Below are 16192 nucleotides of genomic sequence, written 5' to 3' on the forward strand. Positions count from 1 at the left end.
AAACGCAGCCTGGAACAGAAAAAAGCGTTAAGGGATAAACCTCTGAAATCCGAACATGGCGTGGAGTGTAGTCAACAGTAATGTCCCAGAGCCGGCTCCTTCCTGTGGCCGACGGACCAGGCACATGAGGCGTCAACCGTGGAAACCCGGGGCGCCGTGTGCAGGAACGGTCTCTACAGTCTGCACAGCTGTTCTGTACCTCTGAAACCATTCTAGAAGCGCCTGGGTGGCTCCGTCGGTTAAGCGTCCGACTTGGGCTCAGGTCATGATCTCGCGGCTCATGAGTTCGAGGCCCGCGCCCGGCCCTCTGCTGACAGCGCGGAGCCTGGAGCCTGCTTCGGATGCTGTGTCTCCCTCCCTCTCTGCCCCACCCCGGCTTGTGTTCTCTCTCTCTCTCTCTCTCTCTCTCTCTCTCGCAGAGTAAAACAAATAAACACTTAAAAAAATAAATAAATAAAAATAAAACCCGTTCCAGAATGGCTGACTTTAAAGCAGCCAGTCAGTCAGCCGATCCAGCCAAGAAACCATCAGACACGCTGTCCGCCCGGGACAGGCTACGCCCAGATTTGTCGTCATGTGAGAAGAACCGAGCCTGTGATCTGTGACCTCCCAGGTCTCCGGGCTGGGGGTCCAGGACTGGGTCAGCCTAGAATCCATCCACTCCTTTTGGGAGGGGCCCCTCCACACTCTCCGACCCCCCTCAGAGTCCCAGTGAGAGAGTTGGGGCCGCTGGGTCCAACCGAGTGGTTTCAACTCCACAAGCCGAGGTCTTCCCCTTCTCGTTTCCCCGAGGCCGGCCTGCATCAGGACAGGGTTTCCCAACCTGGGCGCTACTGATGTTTCAGGCCGCCCGTTCTTGGTGGCGGGGGCTGCCCTGTGCACTGTCGTCCAGCAGCGTGCCTGGCCCTTCTCCAGTAGATGCTGATGAGAAGCGCCCCCTCTCTTCCCCCTAGTTACGACGCTGCCGGCTGTTCCCTGGGGGGCCGAACCACCGACTGCAAAGCACTGGGTCAGCACTTCTGAACCCCGTGGCTCAAAACTCTGGGTCGACACACTCCCTGTCCTACGCATCGCGCTCCCTGTGTTACCTTCTGACTCTTGGAAATTCCAATTTGAAGAGTGACTTGTGTTCTTCCAGGAAAAGGCACAGAAAGAGAGAGAGAAGAGCAGAGACCTTTAGAGAGTGCAGGACAGACAGGGCGGGGTGGGGGAGTTGTTTCCTTACATGATACTCCGCTGCATGGTGACCTCCGAATTCTCTCTCCCCCTTCTCCTCCTCCTCTTCTCCAGCCAGATGTTCCTGAAACAGAAATCCCAATAGTTGGTGAGAATACGGGTCGTGCAGAGACCGAAACACACGGCCCTCCTTCTTTCAGAGAGATAAAAGCCCCACAAAGTCAGAAACATGAGTTCCTCCACCGAGATGAAACTCCCGTTTTTATGGACCAAAATGACTGGCTGGTGGGATTTATTAGTAAAGATGAAGTTCCGGAGGCACCTTGGGTGGCTCAGTCGGTTCCGCATCTGGCTCTTGATTTGGGCTCAGGTCACGATCTCCCGGTCGTGGGATCGAGCCTGCTTAAGATTCTCTGTCTCCTTCTCCCTCTGCCCCTCCCCGGCTCGCACTCTCTTTCTCTCTCAAAACAAAAAAGAAAAAGCTCCAAGTCAGAACAAGATAAGAAGGCTCCTCGATGGAACAGAGCTTTCTTCTTATCTAATATGAACACATACTTAAGACCTACAGTTTGTTGTTGGTTTTTTTTTTCAGTTTCATTTGTTTTTTTTTTTTTGCGGGGGAGTTATGTTTTAAAATTAGGGGAAAAAAACTGTTTTGAGGTGATTATCTAATATCCGAAACGGCCCTGAAACGTGGAAGTCCGTTAAATTATATCCACTGGCGTATATAAACCAGCCCCTGAGCCGTTTCTAAGGTGTGCCGCTAACAGAAACCAGGGGCAAAATATCAGGCAGAGAATACCGATCTCAGAAAGTTCTGTACTGGGGCGCCTGGGGGGCTCAGTCGTTTGAGCGTCTGACTCCTGATCTCAGCTCGGGTCTTGATCTCGGGGTCCTGAGCTCAAGCCCCGTGTTGGGCGTGGAGCCTCCCAACAAAAAAAACAAAAACAAAAACAAAAACAAAACAGAGAAGAAAAGAAAGGAAGTTGTGTACTGTACTATTCCATTTACACAACATTCTCCAAATGACAAAACTCAGGATGGAGAAGAGATCAGGGGTTTGTCGGAGCTTAGGGACAAAAGGTGGGGAGCGGCCATAACGGGCAGCACAGTGAGTGCCTTTGTGGAGCTTTTCCACACCCAGACTGTGGTTGTGGTTACACAGATTTACACATGGGTTCAAAATGCACGCGCGCGCGCACACACACCCCCCCGGACAAACTCTGTGGTCTAGTTCCCGGTACCGTCCCATGCCAACTTGCTGGTTTTGATATTGGACTCTGGGTATATGTCACCCCTGGGGGAAGACAGGGGTACTGGTTTTACAACTTCCTGTAAGTCTATAGAATTCTTTCAGTTAAAAAAAAAAAAAAAAAAAAAAGGCAGAATGAAGATACTGTCTACCTGCCGATGTAAAAAGAAGTTCTAGGTATATGTATAGTTTTAATTTTTTTTGTTTTATTTATTTAAGAGAGAGAGCATGAACAAGGGAGGGGCAGAGAAAGGGACAGAGAGAATCCCAAGCAGGCTCTGTGCTGTCAGCGTGGAGCCGGATGTGGGGCTCGAACTCGTGAATTTTGAGATCATGACCTGAGCCAAGACCAAGAAGTTGGTCGCTCCACCGACTGAGCCACCCAGACGCCCCAGTACACGTATACATATTTTTAAATGTTTGTTTGTTTGTTTGTTCGTTTTGAGGTGGGGGAGGGGCAGAGAGAGAAGGAGAGAATTTCCAGCAGGCTCCACACGGCCTGACCCGGGACTCAACCCCACAAGCCGTGAGATCGTGACCTGAGTCACGTGATCGAGTCCCTAGGAATACTTAAGTCACATTTGAAACAATAATAATAAATAAGAAAGAGGCAGAACGGTATACGTGATATGCTCCTAATTTTGTAAAACAGGAGAAAATACGATCCTGTTTATTCTTTCGTATTGCTTTTATTTGCCAGATAGAAACTACGGAAGGATAATCAAGAAGCCAACAGGTGTGGCTGGGGGCACCCAAGGCGGCTGGGAGGAAGGGTGGGAACCAGACCTGTCATACCTCTGTCCCGGTTTCATGTGAAACCCTGCGTATCTATTACCTGTTCAATTTCTAGGCCCCATGTAATTATTCAAATGTCATTATCCAGGGGCGCCTGGGCGGCTCAGTCGGTTCCGTGTCCAACTTTGACACAGGTCACGATCTCACGGTTCGTCAGTTCGAGCCCCGCGTCGTGCTCTGTGCTGACAGCTCGGAGCCTGGAGCCTGCTTCGGATTCTGTGTCTCCCCGTCTCTCTCTCTGCCCCTCCCCTGCTCACACTCTCAAAATTAAATAAACATTAAGACATATTTAAAAGAAAAAGAAAAAGAAAAAATTGTACTTACCCAGCCTCCCACTCCCTCTGGGAAATGCCCTCCCTGCCCCCCCCAGCAGCCAGGCGCCCTGCCTGGCTCTGAGCACTGGATGAAAGTGATTTTACAAATGAGGGGAGAGAAGCAGAGAGGTCGAGTAATTTGCCCAAAGTCACACAGCCTGAGGGGTTGCAAAGACCCGAAGACAGGTGTCTGGCTCCGGAGTCCATGTCCTTAACTGCTACCTATTCTTTTTTTTTTTTTCTTAATTTTTTGAACGTTTACTTATTTTTGAGAGAGAGAGCGCAAGCAGGGGAGGGGCAGAGAGAGAGGGAGACACAGAATCCGAAGCAGGCTCCGGGTTCCGAGCTGTCAGCACAGAGCCCCACGCGGGGCTCGAAACTATGAACCGCGAAATCATGACCTGAGCCGAAGTCGGACGCTTGACCGACGGAGCCACCCAGGCCCCCCGAAACCGTGCCGTGTCTTGAGCGCAGTGATCGTCACGTAATTCGACGCGTTTCAAAACCGGCAGAACCATACGCCAAAAAGAGGAAGTTGACTCTACGCAATTTTTTTAATATTAAGGAAAACAAAACCACCACCACCAACTCTTGGAGTTACCAACGACTCAACCTCTTTCTCTCACGCCCAAAACTCATCAACCCGTAAATCCCACTGGCGCCGGCTCCAAAAGATCCCCCACAGTCAACCCCGCTGCCACGAATGCTGTCCTAACCCCTCCCTCTTATCCTTCCCAGTATTTAGCACAACCGGACCTTATAGATTAGAATTTGCCCCACTCTCTAGAGCAGTGCCTCTAACACAATTTTCTGCACGATTGAAACGTTCTGTACCCACGTAGTCCAAAAAGCTCACTCTATCCACATGGGGCTTCAAGCATTTGAAACGCAGCTAGTGGGGCTGAGGAGGTTCTCATTTGTTTCTAATTTAAATTTAAAAATGTACATGTGGCGGGTGCCTGGCGGGGGGGGGGGAGGGGCTCAGTCGGTTAAGCATGAGACCCCTGGTGTCGGCTCAGGTAGTGGGTTCGAGACCCCGTGTAGGGCTCTGTGCTGACACTGCAGAATCTGCTTGGGATTCTCTCTCTCCCTTTCTCGCAGCCCCTCCCCCGATCACTTTCTTGCACACTCTCTCGCAAAACAAATAAATAGATAGATAGAATATTTATATGTGGCTAGTTGCTACTCTATTCAGCAGTGCAGAGCTAAAATGCTGAGTTCCATAAAGGTAAGGATTTTGTCTACTTTGTTCAGATTATGGCCACAGGGCCTAAACCAGTGCCTGGTCCTGAATGCATTGGCCCACACATATGACTTTATTTAAAAAAAATCAGGGTAACAAAAAACATCATTACTGAAGAATTACTAAGCAGGATCTTTCGATCTTTCAAAAACCTGGAAGCCACAGGGCAAGGAGTGAAATATAAAAGGGTCTTTAAACAGTTTAGTCTTTCTCTTCTCGTTAATGAAAGCTCACATCTCCTGACCACCCCCCCTTCCACCCACGGAAAATATTTTACACCGTTCCCCAAATCTGCTACTCTCTCTCATCCTCTGAGGCTTAGAACAGCTCAACGTCCCCCAAAGACGACTGGGGAAGCTGAGACAGGAGAAGGAAAGTGACTTTTTGCTCAGGGCCACATAGCCAGCCAATGATGGATACCAGGAATGGAGACTGCCAGCTCCACGAAAGCCTGGGATTATGTTTACAATACCCCAGCCCACTGAATCAGAAATTCTGGGAATGGGGGGGGGGGGGGGGGGGATCTGCAAGCCTAGCAAACTCCCAGAGAATCCTAACACAAAAGGATATTAAGGAGGTCTCACTTAGACTCCACTGGCCTTTCCTTCATGCCTCCCTCAGGCTAACTAACAGGTGAGAGATTCAAATGGGCTGAAATGGGGACGGGGGGGGGGGGGCCAAGAAGTGATGTCCTTGATCCCATTCCCTACCGTCTCTCCTCAATGGTTCCCCGCAGCTTTCAGATGCCAGCTCCCCTTTCCAAAGGCTCATCTCTACCAGCCACGTGCGCCCCTGCCTCGCCTTACCCTTCAAGCCGCCCCCTCACCTAAGGTCATCAACATCCTTCTCTCTCGGCTCCCCAGGCTCCTCTGACCCGCCCTCCACCCCTTCGGGCAACAATAAACCCAATACACCGAGACATTTGATTTACTCTCTCCAGGGCCCCCTCCCTTCCCTGGCCTCGGCCAACCCCACCTCAGCTCCGCTCCCTCATCAGGCATCCACAAAGCCAGACCTCTCCTTACACAGAAGGTTCCCGACCCTTCGTTTGCCCTTTGCCTAGACCTGGACCCTTCCACTGATCTCTCTCTCTGCCCCACCTCCGTCCAGCGGGATTCCCTCCCCACTTAAAGCCGACCCCACCTCTCCTGGAACCTTTTCCCTGGCCCCGCCTGCTAGCATCTGGCCCCGCCCAGTAACAAACTTTTCCCCTCCCCCCCCTTCCCCACCCCCTTCCAGGTGGGCCCGCCTCCCCGGCCATTCAATCTCCATGGCCCCGCCCACCAAGCATTTCCTCCCCCCCCCCCGCCCCTCCCCTCGAGCGTCTACGACCACGCCCCCCCCGCGGAGGCACCGCCCCTCCAGGCCTCTCCTCAAACCCCGTCCGGTCCTGCGGACTCCGGCCCTCGTCTACCCTCTACCTGGCCCTCTCTCCCCCGCGGACGCCCCCCGCCCCCTCAAGCGACCCGCTGCGGGCGCTCTCCCTTCCCTGCCACGCTCTGGGCCCCCTGAGCATCTCCCACGCCGGCTCCTCTGCAGCCGACCGACCCCGCGGAGCCGTGGGCCCCGAGCGTACGGCACGCGCTACGCCCCCCAGTCTCCCAGCCCCGCGTCGGCAGCCCCACTTGCCTCGCGCCGGCCCCGCGCGCCGCTGTCTCGCGCGTCACACCCGGAACCGCTCGGCGCTCGACTGCGGTCCTCAATTGGCGCCACGGAATTCGCGCGCAGACTGGGGCGGGCGGGGGCGGGGCCGCGCCGGGGGGGCGGGGCCCGGGCGTCGTCCCCTCCGCCGCTGCCGCCCGGGGGACGCTGGGAGTTGTAGTCTCCCCGACCGGAGGCTACTAGGCAAAGGGGTGAAGTGGGGTGAGCCCTCCCGCAGAGCACGACGGGAAACGGCCCGCGCTTTTCCCTCGCTCGGGGTGGGCGGGTGTAGCTGTGGGTCCGAGAAGTGACTGACGGGGAAAGGAGATTCAGGGCAAGCCGCTGCGCGTGGCACGGCGGGAAGAGAGGCGGGAGACCGCGCGGGGCATCCCGGGAGCAAGGGCCGGGCCTGGCCCCGGCGCGGAGCATTGTGGGAGGTGGACGCCGCTCCGGGGCGGGTAGGTGAGTGGGGAGGGGCTGGAAGGGTGCACATCTGGGGGAGGGGAGAGGCACAGCTGGGTGGGACAGCGGAGATGGGAGGGCCCGCGGCAGGAGGGGCTGGGAGGGCTTGGGGAGACCGAGGCGGGCTGGGAGGGGCTGCACCCGGTGGGGAGGCGCAGCTGGACGTGGGGGGAGCATCTGGGGTGATGAAGCCCATCTGAAGACCAGGGGCCATGTCTAGGACCAGGATGCACATCTGGGGAGTAGGATAGCTGCGAATGGGAGGAGGGAACCACAGCTGGACTTGGGGGAGCGTCTAGGCAGGAGGGACCACAGACAAATATCGGTGACACTTGTGAGAATTGGCCACAAGTGAATGGGGCACACACCTGTGGGCGAAAAGTACATACTGGATGTGGAGAGGACATCTGGATATGGGAGCGTCTCGGAGGCAGGGGCTACAGCTGGATGTGGCGACCCATGGGGTCACCTCTGGGAGAGGGGCAGCAGCTGCATATCGGAGATACATCCCGGGAGGAGGGAGCCACAGGTGCGTGAAGAATGTGACCGGGGTTGCGGGGTCCGTGACTGGACGTCGGAGCACATCTGGAGATGGAACATCTTTAGAAGAGGGCACAGATGGATGTGGGTTAGGGCCAAGAGGAGACAGAAGGGGGCGTTTCATAACAACGGGGGCGCTAGAGGTGGCGGCCAAGTGGAGGAGAGACATCAGGAGGGGGAGGAGGTCTTAACTGGAAGGAGGGAACACATTTGAGGAGGTGTCCACCACGGAACTTAAGAGTCCCATTTTGGGAGAGGGACCCCAGCTGAACCTAGGGGCACATCTACAGAGGAAGGGGCCAGAGCTGAAATTAGGGACCAGGATGACCGGCTCCAGTTGTCCCAAGGAATAATGCAGGGATGGGAGAAAGCCAGAGATGGAGCGTAGATTCATATATAAATATTAATGGGGGTGCATCCCGCCGTGGGCCCCACCTGGAAAGAGGCACCAGCACCAAAGAGGCGGGCGGAAAATAGAGGAGGTGGGGTACCCTGATGGGGACGACTCTGATATCCACGTGTCCCCTCTTCCCCTCAGGCGCCCCAGGATGGAGTCCCCACCCAGCACGGCAGGCCAGGAGGAGCAGGAGCTGCGGGAGCGGGCCTTCTTCTCGTGGGCCGAGTTCAGCCGCTTCTTCGACGCGTGGTGCCAGCAGCGGCTGGCACTCTTCTTCGTCAAGAGCTCCATGCACCTGGCGCGCTGCCGCTGGGCCAGCGCGCCCCCGCTCTACACGCTCATCGACGTGCTCAAGTACAGCTACGTGCGGCTCGTGTGCAAGGACGTGCGCGCGCCTAGCCGGCCCACTGTGGGGTGCGTGAGCTGAGCTGCCCCTTGCTGGGTGCTGGGTGGCGGGGGGGGGGAAGGGCGGAGGGGAAGCAACGGGGAGGAGTAGGCAGTGAGCCCCCGCGGAGAGAGACCCGGAGGGAGACATGCCCACTAAAACTGCTAAATGCATACACCTTGCAGAGAGGCCGAGAGTAAGGGAGAAAGGGAGACAGCCAGTCTGCTGGCAGGACAAAGGCGCACACACAGTGAGTGACAGGGTGGGCTCCAATTACAGACTTTTTTTTTTTTTTTAACCTTTATTTATGTTTGAGAGACAGAGCACAGAAGGGGTGGGGCGGAGAGAGGGAGACAGGGAATACAAAGCAGGCTCCAGGCACTGAGCCATCAGCACAGAGCCCCATGCAGGGCTTGAACTCACTGACTGCCAGACCGAGACCTGAGCCGAAGTTGGCCATTTAACTGACTGAACCACCCAGGCGCCCCAAGTTACAGACTTAAATTTTTTTTAACGTATTTATTTTTGAGAGGTAGAGAGAGTGTGTGTGTGCAAGCAGGGGAGGGGCAGAGAGAGAGGGAGACACAGAATCCAAAGCAGGCCCCAGGTTCCGAGCTGTCAGTGCAGAGCCCCACGCGGGGCTCAAACTCACAAACCATGAGATCATGACCCAAGCCAAAGTCAGAAAACTGGGTGAGAGCCACGTTTGGGACACATAGAAAGAGACCAGAGCCAGACTGAGCTGCAGAGAAAGCCACAGGACAAAGAGAAAAAGATTCATCCACGCTTTCTGTAAATACGGGGCCAGGTCCCACACAGGGGCTAGCGATACCTCACTGGGGAGAGCAGGGGTTGAGCGGGACAGACACATCCCCTCCCCTCGTGGAACTTTCAGGCAAGACAGGGAGACTGACACATTATATGAACAAGCTCACAGTTTCCTATAAATATAATGTCACAAGGGGCAAGCGAAACACCCGAAAGAGAGCCGGGACACTCACCCGGGTGGCCAAGGGTGTTTCAATCGACCCCACTTCTAAATCAGAGCATTCCCCATAAAATGTTTGGTTTCCGGCTTTTCTGGAAACACGGGAAGAGGCTGAGCCCACCTTCCTGCGAGGCAGATGGCCACTCCAGTTAGACTGGGTGATGGCGTTCAGGTTTGCCCCAGACCCCACCGCTCTCCATTGCCTCATACGTGGCCCCCGCCGCTTGTGTGTTTCGCCCGCCTGGTCCCTGTGGGTGCATAAGTTTGAGACCCTTGGCTGGAGAGCCATGGGCAAGGACGGGGCACTTAAAGACAGGCTCCGTGTTACAGGGCTGTTGTGAGTTTACCGTGAGACCAAGATGAGGGAAGGCACTTACCCGGTACCCGGAACATGGGCGGCCCGGTAAACGACAGCCATTCTAGAAGTCAGAGAGCACAGCCTCAAGCCAGCAGCCTAGCCTCCGACCCCCCAGGCCTGCTGCAGTTAGCCAGCGACACCGAGCAAGTGACGTCACCCTTCTGGGTCTCAGTCTCCTGCCTTGGAAAGTGGAGGAAGTCGTGGCATCGATCTCCTAGGTTTTGTGAGGATTAAATGAGCTAATACAGGCACGTCACTCAAAAGACGACGTGAGCACCTTCTGACAGCGATTCTGACCGTAGTTATTTAAACATTTATTGGGAGTTTACTGTTCTCGGTAGTTTACTCACTGCCTATGGAGAAACAGAGACCCAGAAGCAGAGCAGCGTCAAACACCCGTCATCACAGAGAACTCTAGAACGCCAGAGGTTGCGAGCGGCTTGGGCCCAATCCTGGCATCTCTCTTCGTTAACAGAACCCAATTCCAAGTAACAAACACTTATTGAGCACCAACTGTGTGCACGCTCTTTGCTGGGCACTTTGCTCAGCGCTTGAGCAGCTGAGTACCTAATGGAGGAGACAAAGACCCCCCCCCCCAAATGTTATTTTTAAGGGAAATGAGGGCAGTTGTGAGAGAGAAGAAGTTGAAGGGGGGAGGGAGGGGGATAAAAGAGGAGTGGGCAGCTCCATCCGAGAGCTTACGGGGTGCTCCTGGAAGCCTTCCTGGAAGAGGTGACCAGTCAATGAAAACTCGAAGGGCTCTCTCTGTTTATACACTTATGGATGTATGTATCTGACTTCAACACGCAGCTCTTGCTGTGCACAGGCACTGTCCCCAGTGCTCTGCAAATATCACAGGGAGCCAGGGGACAGGAGGGGCAGGGCTGGGGATTGACAGGCTGGTGGTGGCTTTGGGGAGACAGCAGGATGGTCCCAGGATGGGGAGCCCAGGAGGAAGGGGGGATTAGCAAGCCAGTTCAGGGATGATGACTGGGGGCCCACGGTTTCTGAGACCCTCTCTTCCCCCAACTGCTCAGGCAGCACCTGTCCGGTGTCACAACCCGGGAGCAGCCCATAGGCCAGGGTGCTATAGGGGGCGTCTGGTGTGTGACAGGGCAGCAGATGTGGGGGGAATGGTGTCAGGGTCTTGCCCGGCGGGGCTGAGTCCAGGGGCCAGGACTCATCTTGGGGGAGCCCTGGGAGGGCTGTGAGCAGGGGCAGCTCTGGGTTTAGGATGATCCCTCCGGGGGCCACGGGGGAGGGGGGGACAGACGGGAGGAGAGAGACGGGAGGAGAGAGGAGAGAGACGGGAGGCCAGGGAGGAGGCTGGGACCGAGGGTCCCAAGAACACACATCAGGACTTTGTCTCCTTGGTCACTCTGTCCCCCTTTCCCAGAGGATGGTCAGAGAAGTCTTCCTGGAGGAGGGGACACTGAGCTTGAGCCGTGAAGGATGCGTAGGAGGTAACTAGGTGCAAAGGAGGACGAAGAAGGAAAGAACCGAGTAGACCGGTGGCAGTGGGGGTGGGGGAACGTGGATGGTTGGACGAGGTGAGAAGGCACCATAGGCAGGACTTGGTGCTGGGTGGCTTGATGTAACAAGCGGGCTGCCTGGGTACTGGGGGGTTCGTACAGCAGGATTCCATCATTCCACGTCATTTATTTACGGAGCACCTCCCGGCATTCTGGCATTCTCGGCGCTGGGAAGATAGCGGTTTGCAAAACAAAGATTCCTGCCCCCTTGGAGTTCACATTCAGAGGTGGGGGGCATTATTCCCCCCCACACACCAGGTGTGAGGTAAAGAAGCTAGCAAAACTAGCTTCTGGAGGCTTCAGTAGCCAGTCCTGGGAGGTCCCGGAACCCCAGAGGGGACGTGCTGTTCTCGGGCGAGATGCACAGCTTCACGGAAGTGTGACCTCTCTTGAGCGGGGGGGGCTTGTTCTCGGGGCTGAAACACTCAGGCCACAAGACGCCAGACCAGAGAGTTTCACAAAAAGCCCGTGAGTTATCCAGGGGGAAACGTGTCGGGTTAAGAGCCCCACGAACCGGCCGTTTCGGTCAATCAAAGATGACCGCACGTCGGAAACTTCCTTCAGTCCCTCCCGACACCACTGTGGTGGCTGGACATTTTTGTGTCTTGTGTATAACGACTTGTGTGCTTACGGTTTTTCCAAACTTGTGTTATTTTTGTTACTTTAAATAAGGCAAAGCGTCTCACGCGTTTTTGGCAGACTTTTACAATCTAGCAGGCTCCCTGGAGGAACATGCCGAGGGTCCCCTTCTGGTTTAACGGAGACAGTTCTGAAATATTCATCCTGGCTTCTGAGGAGCCTCACCCTTCTCAGGGGCCATTTGGAAACAATCTGGGAGCGTTTTAGGGAGCGTGCCTGGCATTTACTGCTTGGGAGTCAGGCTTCGTAATGACTCGCCAAGCCCTGGACAGCCTGTGTCACCGGGGTCGACAGACTACAAGGCCCTTGGCCAGGTGCACCCTGCAGCTCTTTTTCGTAAATAAAGTTTTATCGGAACACAGCCAGGCCCATGCATTTACATGGGCTCTATGGCCGTGTTCACCAAATAGAGTATATTTACTGTCTGGCCTTTTGCAGAAAAAGCGCGGCCAGTCCCTGGTCTGCAAACATAAAAACCCCCTGCCAAAACTGCTGCTAGCCTCCCTCGCGGAGAAACACGGAGCCTCCTTTCCAAAAGCAGATGTCAGTTTTAAGTATTATTATCAGGGAAATACACCCTGATTGTCCCCCAGCCCCGCCATTTCTCTTTCGTTTTTCACAACGCTGGTTGTACCCCCTCGATCAATTTCAGCTACGGGGCCAGGCCCTGCAGTCTGAGGACCATTGTCCTAGACAGACAGGCTCTTTTCACACACAGACGGGTGAGAGAGTTGGGTGTCATCAAAGCGTTGTTTGTAAGAAGAGAGAACTAGAGACGAACTAGAACTAGAGAACTAGAGGGGCGCCTGGCCGGTCAGTTGGAGCGTGCGACTCTCGATCTCGGGGTTGTGAGTTCGAGCCCCACGTTGGGTGTAGAGATTATATGAAAATAAAAATCAAACAAACAAACAAAGCACCCCAACGTAGAGCTGGAAGAATTGTGAGTGGAACGTGGGGCAGCCAAAGGAAGGAAACAGCGTTGAAAAACTGATGGGTGGAAAAGCACGGAGAAAGCAAGTTGCAAAAGTATATATAGAATGTGATGCTCAGGCTAGTTTCCTGTTGCTGCCGTGACAAATGATCACAAACCGGAGGGTCTTAAAACAATGCAAATCTGTGATTTTACAGCTCTGAGGGGGGCGCAAGTCCAGCACGGGACTCCCGGGGCTAAAAAATCAAGGTGTCCGCAGAGCTGGATGTTCCAGGGGAGAATCTGCTGCCTTCCTTTTTCCAGCTTCTAGAAGCACCTGTGATCCTGGGCTTGCAGCCTCTTCTGGGTTTGCCGCTCCTCCAGCAGAGAAGCATCTCTCTCTCTCTCTGTCTCTCTCTCTCTCTCTCTCTCTCTCTGATTTGCCTCTCTTGCTTCTCTCTTCCCCTTACAAAGACCCTTGTCAGTACACAGGACCCACCTGGATAAGCCAGGATCACGTCCCCATCTCAAGACCCTTAATTTCATCACATGTTTAAAAAAGCACACGCAGCATATGTATGCAACTCAGTGAATTTCCCGGAAATAATATGCATATGTAACCAGTACCCAGAACAAGGGATACACGCGTCCAGTGCCAAGAACCCCCTCACACTCCCCCCTCTTAGGGTTAACCACTCGAGGTCGTGACCTCTCTTTGATCTCTCCACAGCAGAGTCTAGCTTTCCTCTTGAAATTTCTTTTTTTTTTTAATTTTTTTTTTAACCTTTATTTTTGAGACAGAGAGAGACAAAGCATGAACGGGGGAGGGTCAGAGAGAGGGAGACACAGAATCGGAAACAGGCTCCAGGCTCTGAGCTGTCAGCACAGAGCCTGATGCGGGGCTCGAACTCACGGACCGTGAGATCGTGACCTGAGCCCAAGTCAGCCGCCTAACTGACTGAGCCACCCAGGCGCCCCTCTTTTTTTTTTTTTAATGTTTACTTTTTGAGAGAGAGAGAGAGACTGAGAGAAAGAGAGACAAGGAGCGGGGAAGGGGCAGAGAGAGAGGGAGACCGAGCATCTGAAGCAGGCTCCCCTCTAATAGCAGAAAGCCTGAGGTAGGGCTCGAACTCACGAACCTAAGAGATCACGACCTGAGCCGAAATCAAGAGTCGCACGCCTACCCACCTGAGCCACCCAGGCGCCCCTGAACTCGCGATAAACGGGACGCGTGGTGGTTTATCATCCTTCACGTCGGGCTTCCTTCGTACGGCGGGTTCGGGAGATGATCCACGTTGCCGGGGACGGTAACGATTTGGTCCCTCTTCCTGTTGGTTAGTGCTGCGTTTGAGGAACATATCCCTGCTTACTTCCCCACGCTTGAGTGGAAATCCTGGGTCCCGGAGGGGCACATCCGTGATCAGCGTTAGCAGATCGTGTTACGCAGTGTTCCACAAGTGACTTAGGTTTTACGCGCCCGTGGTCTAGAAGTACGAATCGGGCCTGCCCCGCCTCCTGGCCTGCGCTCCACGATTATTTCGTTTATTTTGTCCTGGCAGCGTGTAGTGGCATGTCCTTGGGGGTTGCTGTTTGCATTCCCTCCATGCCTGGTGAGCTGGAGCGCCTCGTCACGTAGACAAAGTTTCCGAACCTAAGAACCTACCTCCTGCTGCTTAGGGGTACCTAAAAACATACGCAGGAAGGCAAAATACCCACTTTGGGAGGTGGCCACTTTGGGGGGCAGAGGAGGGAGGGGTCCTTTTTGGGGGAGGGCAGGTGCACAGGGGCCCTGCACTCGCGATGTTGTTACTGCTAAATGGGAAATGGCAGTGTTTTCTTTCTTAAAATTGAGATAAAGATGAGAAGCTAAATCGTTCTCGAGGTGCCGTGGTAGGTAAAGGGCCGCGGCAAACCCTGAGCACACGGGAAGCCAAGTGCTTTCCATACATCAACTCTTTCAACCCTGACAACAAGCCTAGGAGACAGGCACCAAGCATATTATCTCCCTTTCAACTCAGGAGGAAACTGAGGCACAGAGGCTGGAAGCCACTCGCCCAGGGTCACACGACCGGCGGAATCGTGAGGCCCTCTCTCTTCTCTGTGCGGGAAACAATTCTTAATTTTAGAAAACAATCAGGGGCGCCTGGGCGGCTCCGGGGGGCGGGGCGGGTGAAGTGTCCGACACTTGATTTCGGCTCAGGTCATGATCTCAGGGCTGTGAGATCCAGCCGGAGCCCAGCATGGGGCTCTGGGCTGAGTGTGGAACCTGTTTAAGATTCTCTCCCTCCCTCGCCCTCTGCCCCTCCCCCATTTGCGTGCGCACGCGCTCGCTCTCTCTCTCTCTCTCTCAAAAAATAAATTAGAAAAAAAAAGTATATAAAATGAAAATGTAAAAAAGGAGACAGAGAGAGAGACAGAGAAGGAGGACAAGGGCAGAGGGTGATGTGACGGCGGCGGTGGTCGTTCCTCCCGCAGGCCCCCCCAGCCCGGCTGCCCGGCCTTCATCATCGTCAAGCTGAGCCCGCTGCGGGACCGCCTCGTGGTGACAGAGTGCCAGCTGACCCACTCGCACCCGGCCTGCCCGCTCGAGTTCGCCTACTACTTCCGCCCGGGCCACCTGCTGGCCAACGCCTGCCTGCCCGTGCGCACCACCAACAAGATCTCCAAGCAGTTCGTGGCCCCCGCCGACGTGCACCGCCTGCTCTCCTACTGCAAGGGCCGCGACCACGGCGTCCTGGACGCCCTGCACGTGCTCGAGGGGCTCTTCCGCACCGACCCCGAGGCCAAGGTGGGGTCTCGGGAGAGGCAGCCGGGGGCGGGGGACGGCCACGCCCAGAGCCTCGCGGGTCATTCATTCACCCATCCGCCCACTCCTCCATTCGCTCCTTTCATCCATTCCTCCGCGCCGGTCATTCGCCAGGTGCTTATTGCTAGGTGCTGGGGAGGCCGCAGCCTGCAAGACGCGTGGTCCCCGGCCGCGGGGACCTGGCCGGGCAGCGCAGCGCTGGGCCGGAAGAGCTCCCTGCCCCCACGGAAATGCGGGGGAGCGGGATTCTCCGGAACGGTAGCCCCTGGCCACGCGTGGCTATTGGGCACTTGAAAGGTGGCCAGTAGGACCGAGGAACCGAGCTTTAAGTTTCGTTTCTTTTTAACTAATTGCGATTGAAATAGCCGCGCCTGGCCCTGGGGCTGCCTTGCAGAGGAACGGGCTTGAATTCCCTCGCCTCCTCGCGTCCTGAGTCACACCCCAAGGTGATCAGATGTCAGTAGGGTTGGGGCTAGGAAGAAGACGAGTCAGAAGGGCAGGAAGTGCCCTCTAAAAGACATCTTGCAAACCTGGACGACACGCGTAGAAAACGCACAGACGCGAAGCATGTAGTCTGACGAATGCCCGCAGAGTGGAAACACCCAGATCAAGGCTCAGAAGGGAGGGGGCTTCCTCACCGAAGGTGACGGGAAGGAGGTGGCAGAGTGAGGGGTAGGGTCGGGGAGCATCAGGTGAGGACATGGAGAGGGACGGTTAGTTGGAAGGGCGCGGCTTTAGTTTGAGTGGTCACCGA

General features: G+C 55.3%; 2 protein-coding genes across 5 annotated transcripts in view; one reads left to right on the forward strand and one right to left on the reverse strand.

Moving 5' to 3' along the window:
- LIG1 (DNA ligase 1) overlaps positions 1 to 1300 on the reverse strand; it is a 40070-nt gene extending 38770 nt beyond the window's left edge. Inside the window, 1 exon segment of the mRNA XM_053905563.1 lies at positions 1226 to 1300. Coding sequence (XP_053761538.1) covers positions 1226 to 1242 — 17 coding nt within the window. The 5' untranslated portion in view covers positions 1243 to 1300.
- Positions 1301 to 6598: 5298 nt separating this feature from the next.
- Positions 6599 to 16192, forward strand: part of ZSWIM9 (zinc finger SWIM-type containing 9) — a 181946-nt gene continuing 172352 nt past the window's right edge. Inside the window, exons 1-3 of one of the 4 annotated variants that reach the window (XM_053905551.1) lie at positions 6599 to 6883; positions 7962 to 8234; positions 15108 to 15420. In XM_053905551.1, coding sequence (XP_053761526.1) covers positions 7972 to 8234; positions 15108 to 15420 — 576 coding nt within the window. In that variant the 5' untranslated portion in view covers positions 6599 to 6883; positions 7962 to 7971. Of the gene's footprint in view, positions 6884 to 6914; positions 7413 to 7961; positions 8235 to 15107; positions 15553 to 16192 lie in introns of those variants that run through there. The other 3 variants (XM_053905550.1, XM_019425842.2, XM_019425843.2) reach the window with 3 other exon arrangements.

The sequence above is a fragment of the Panthera pardus genome, unplaced genomic scaffold (genome assembly GCF_024362965.1).
Source record: "Panthera pardus isolate Hobbes unplaced genomic scaffold, ASM2436296v1 HiC_scaffold_18, whole genome shotgun sequence".
Taxonomy (NCBI): Eukaryota; Metazoa; Chordata; class Mammalia; order Carnivora; family Felidae; genus Panthera; species Panthera pardus.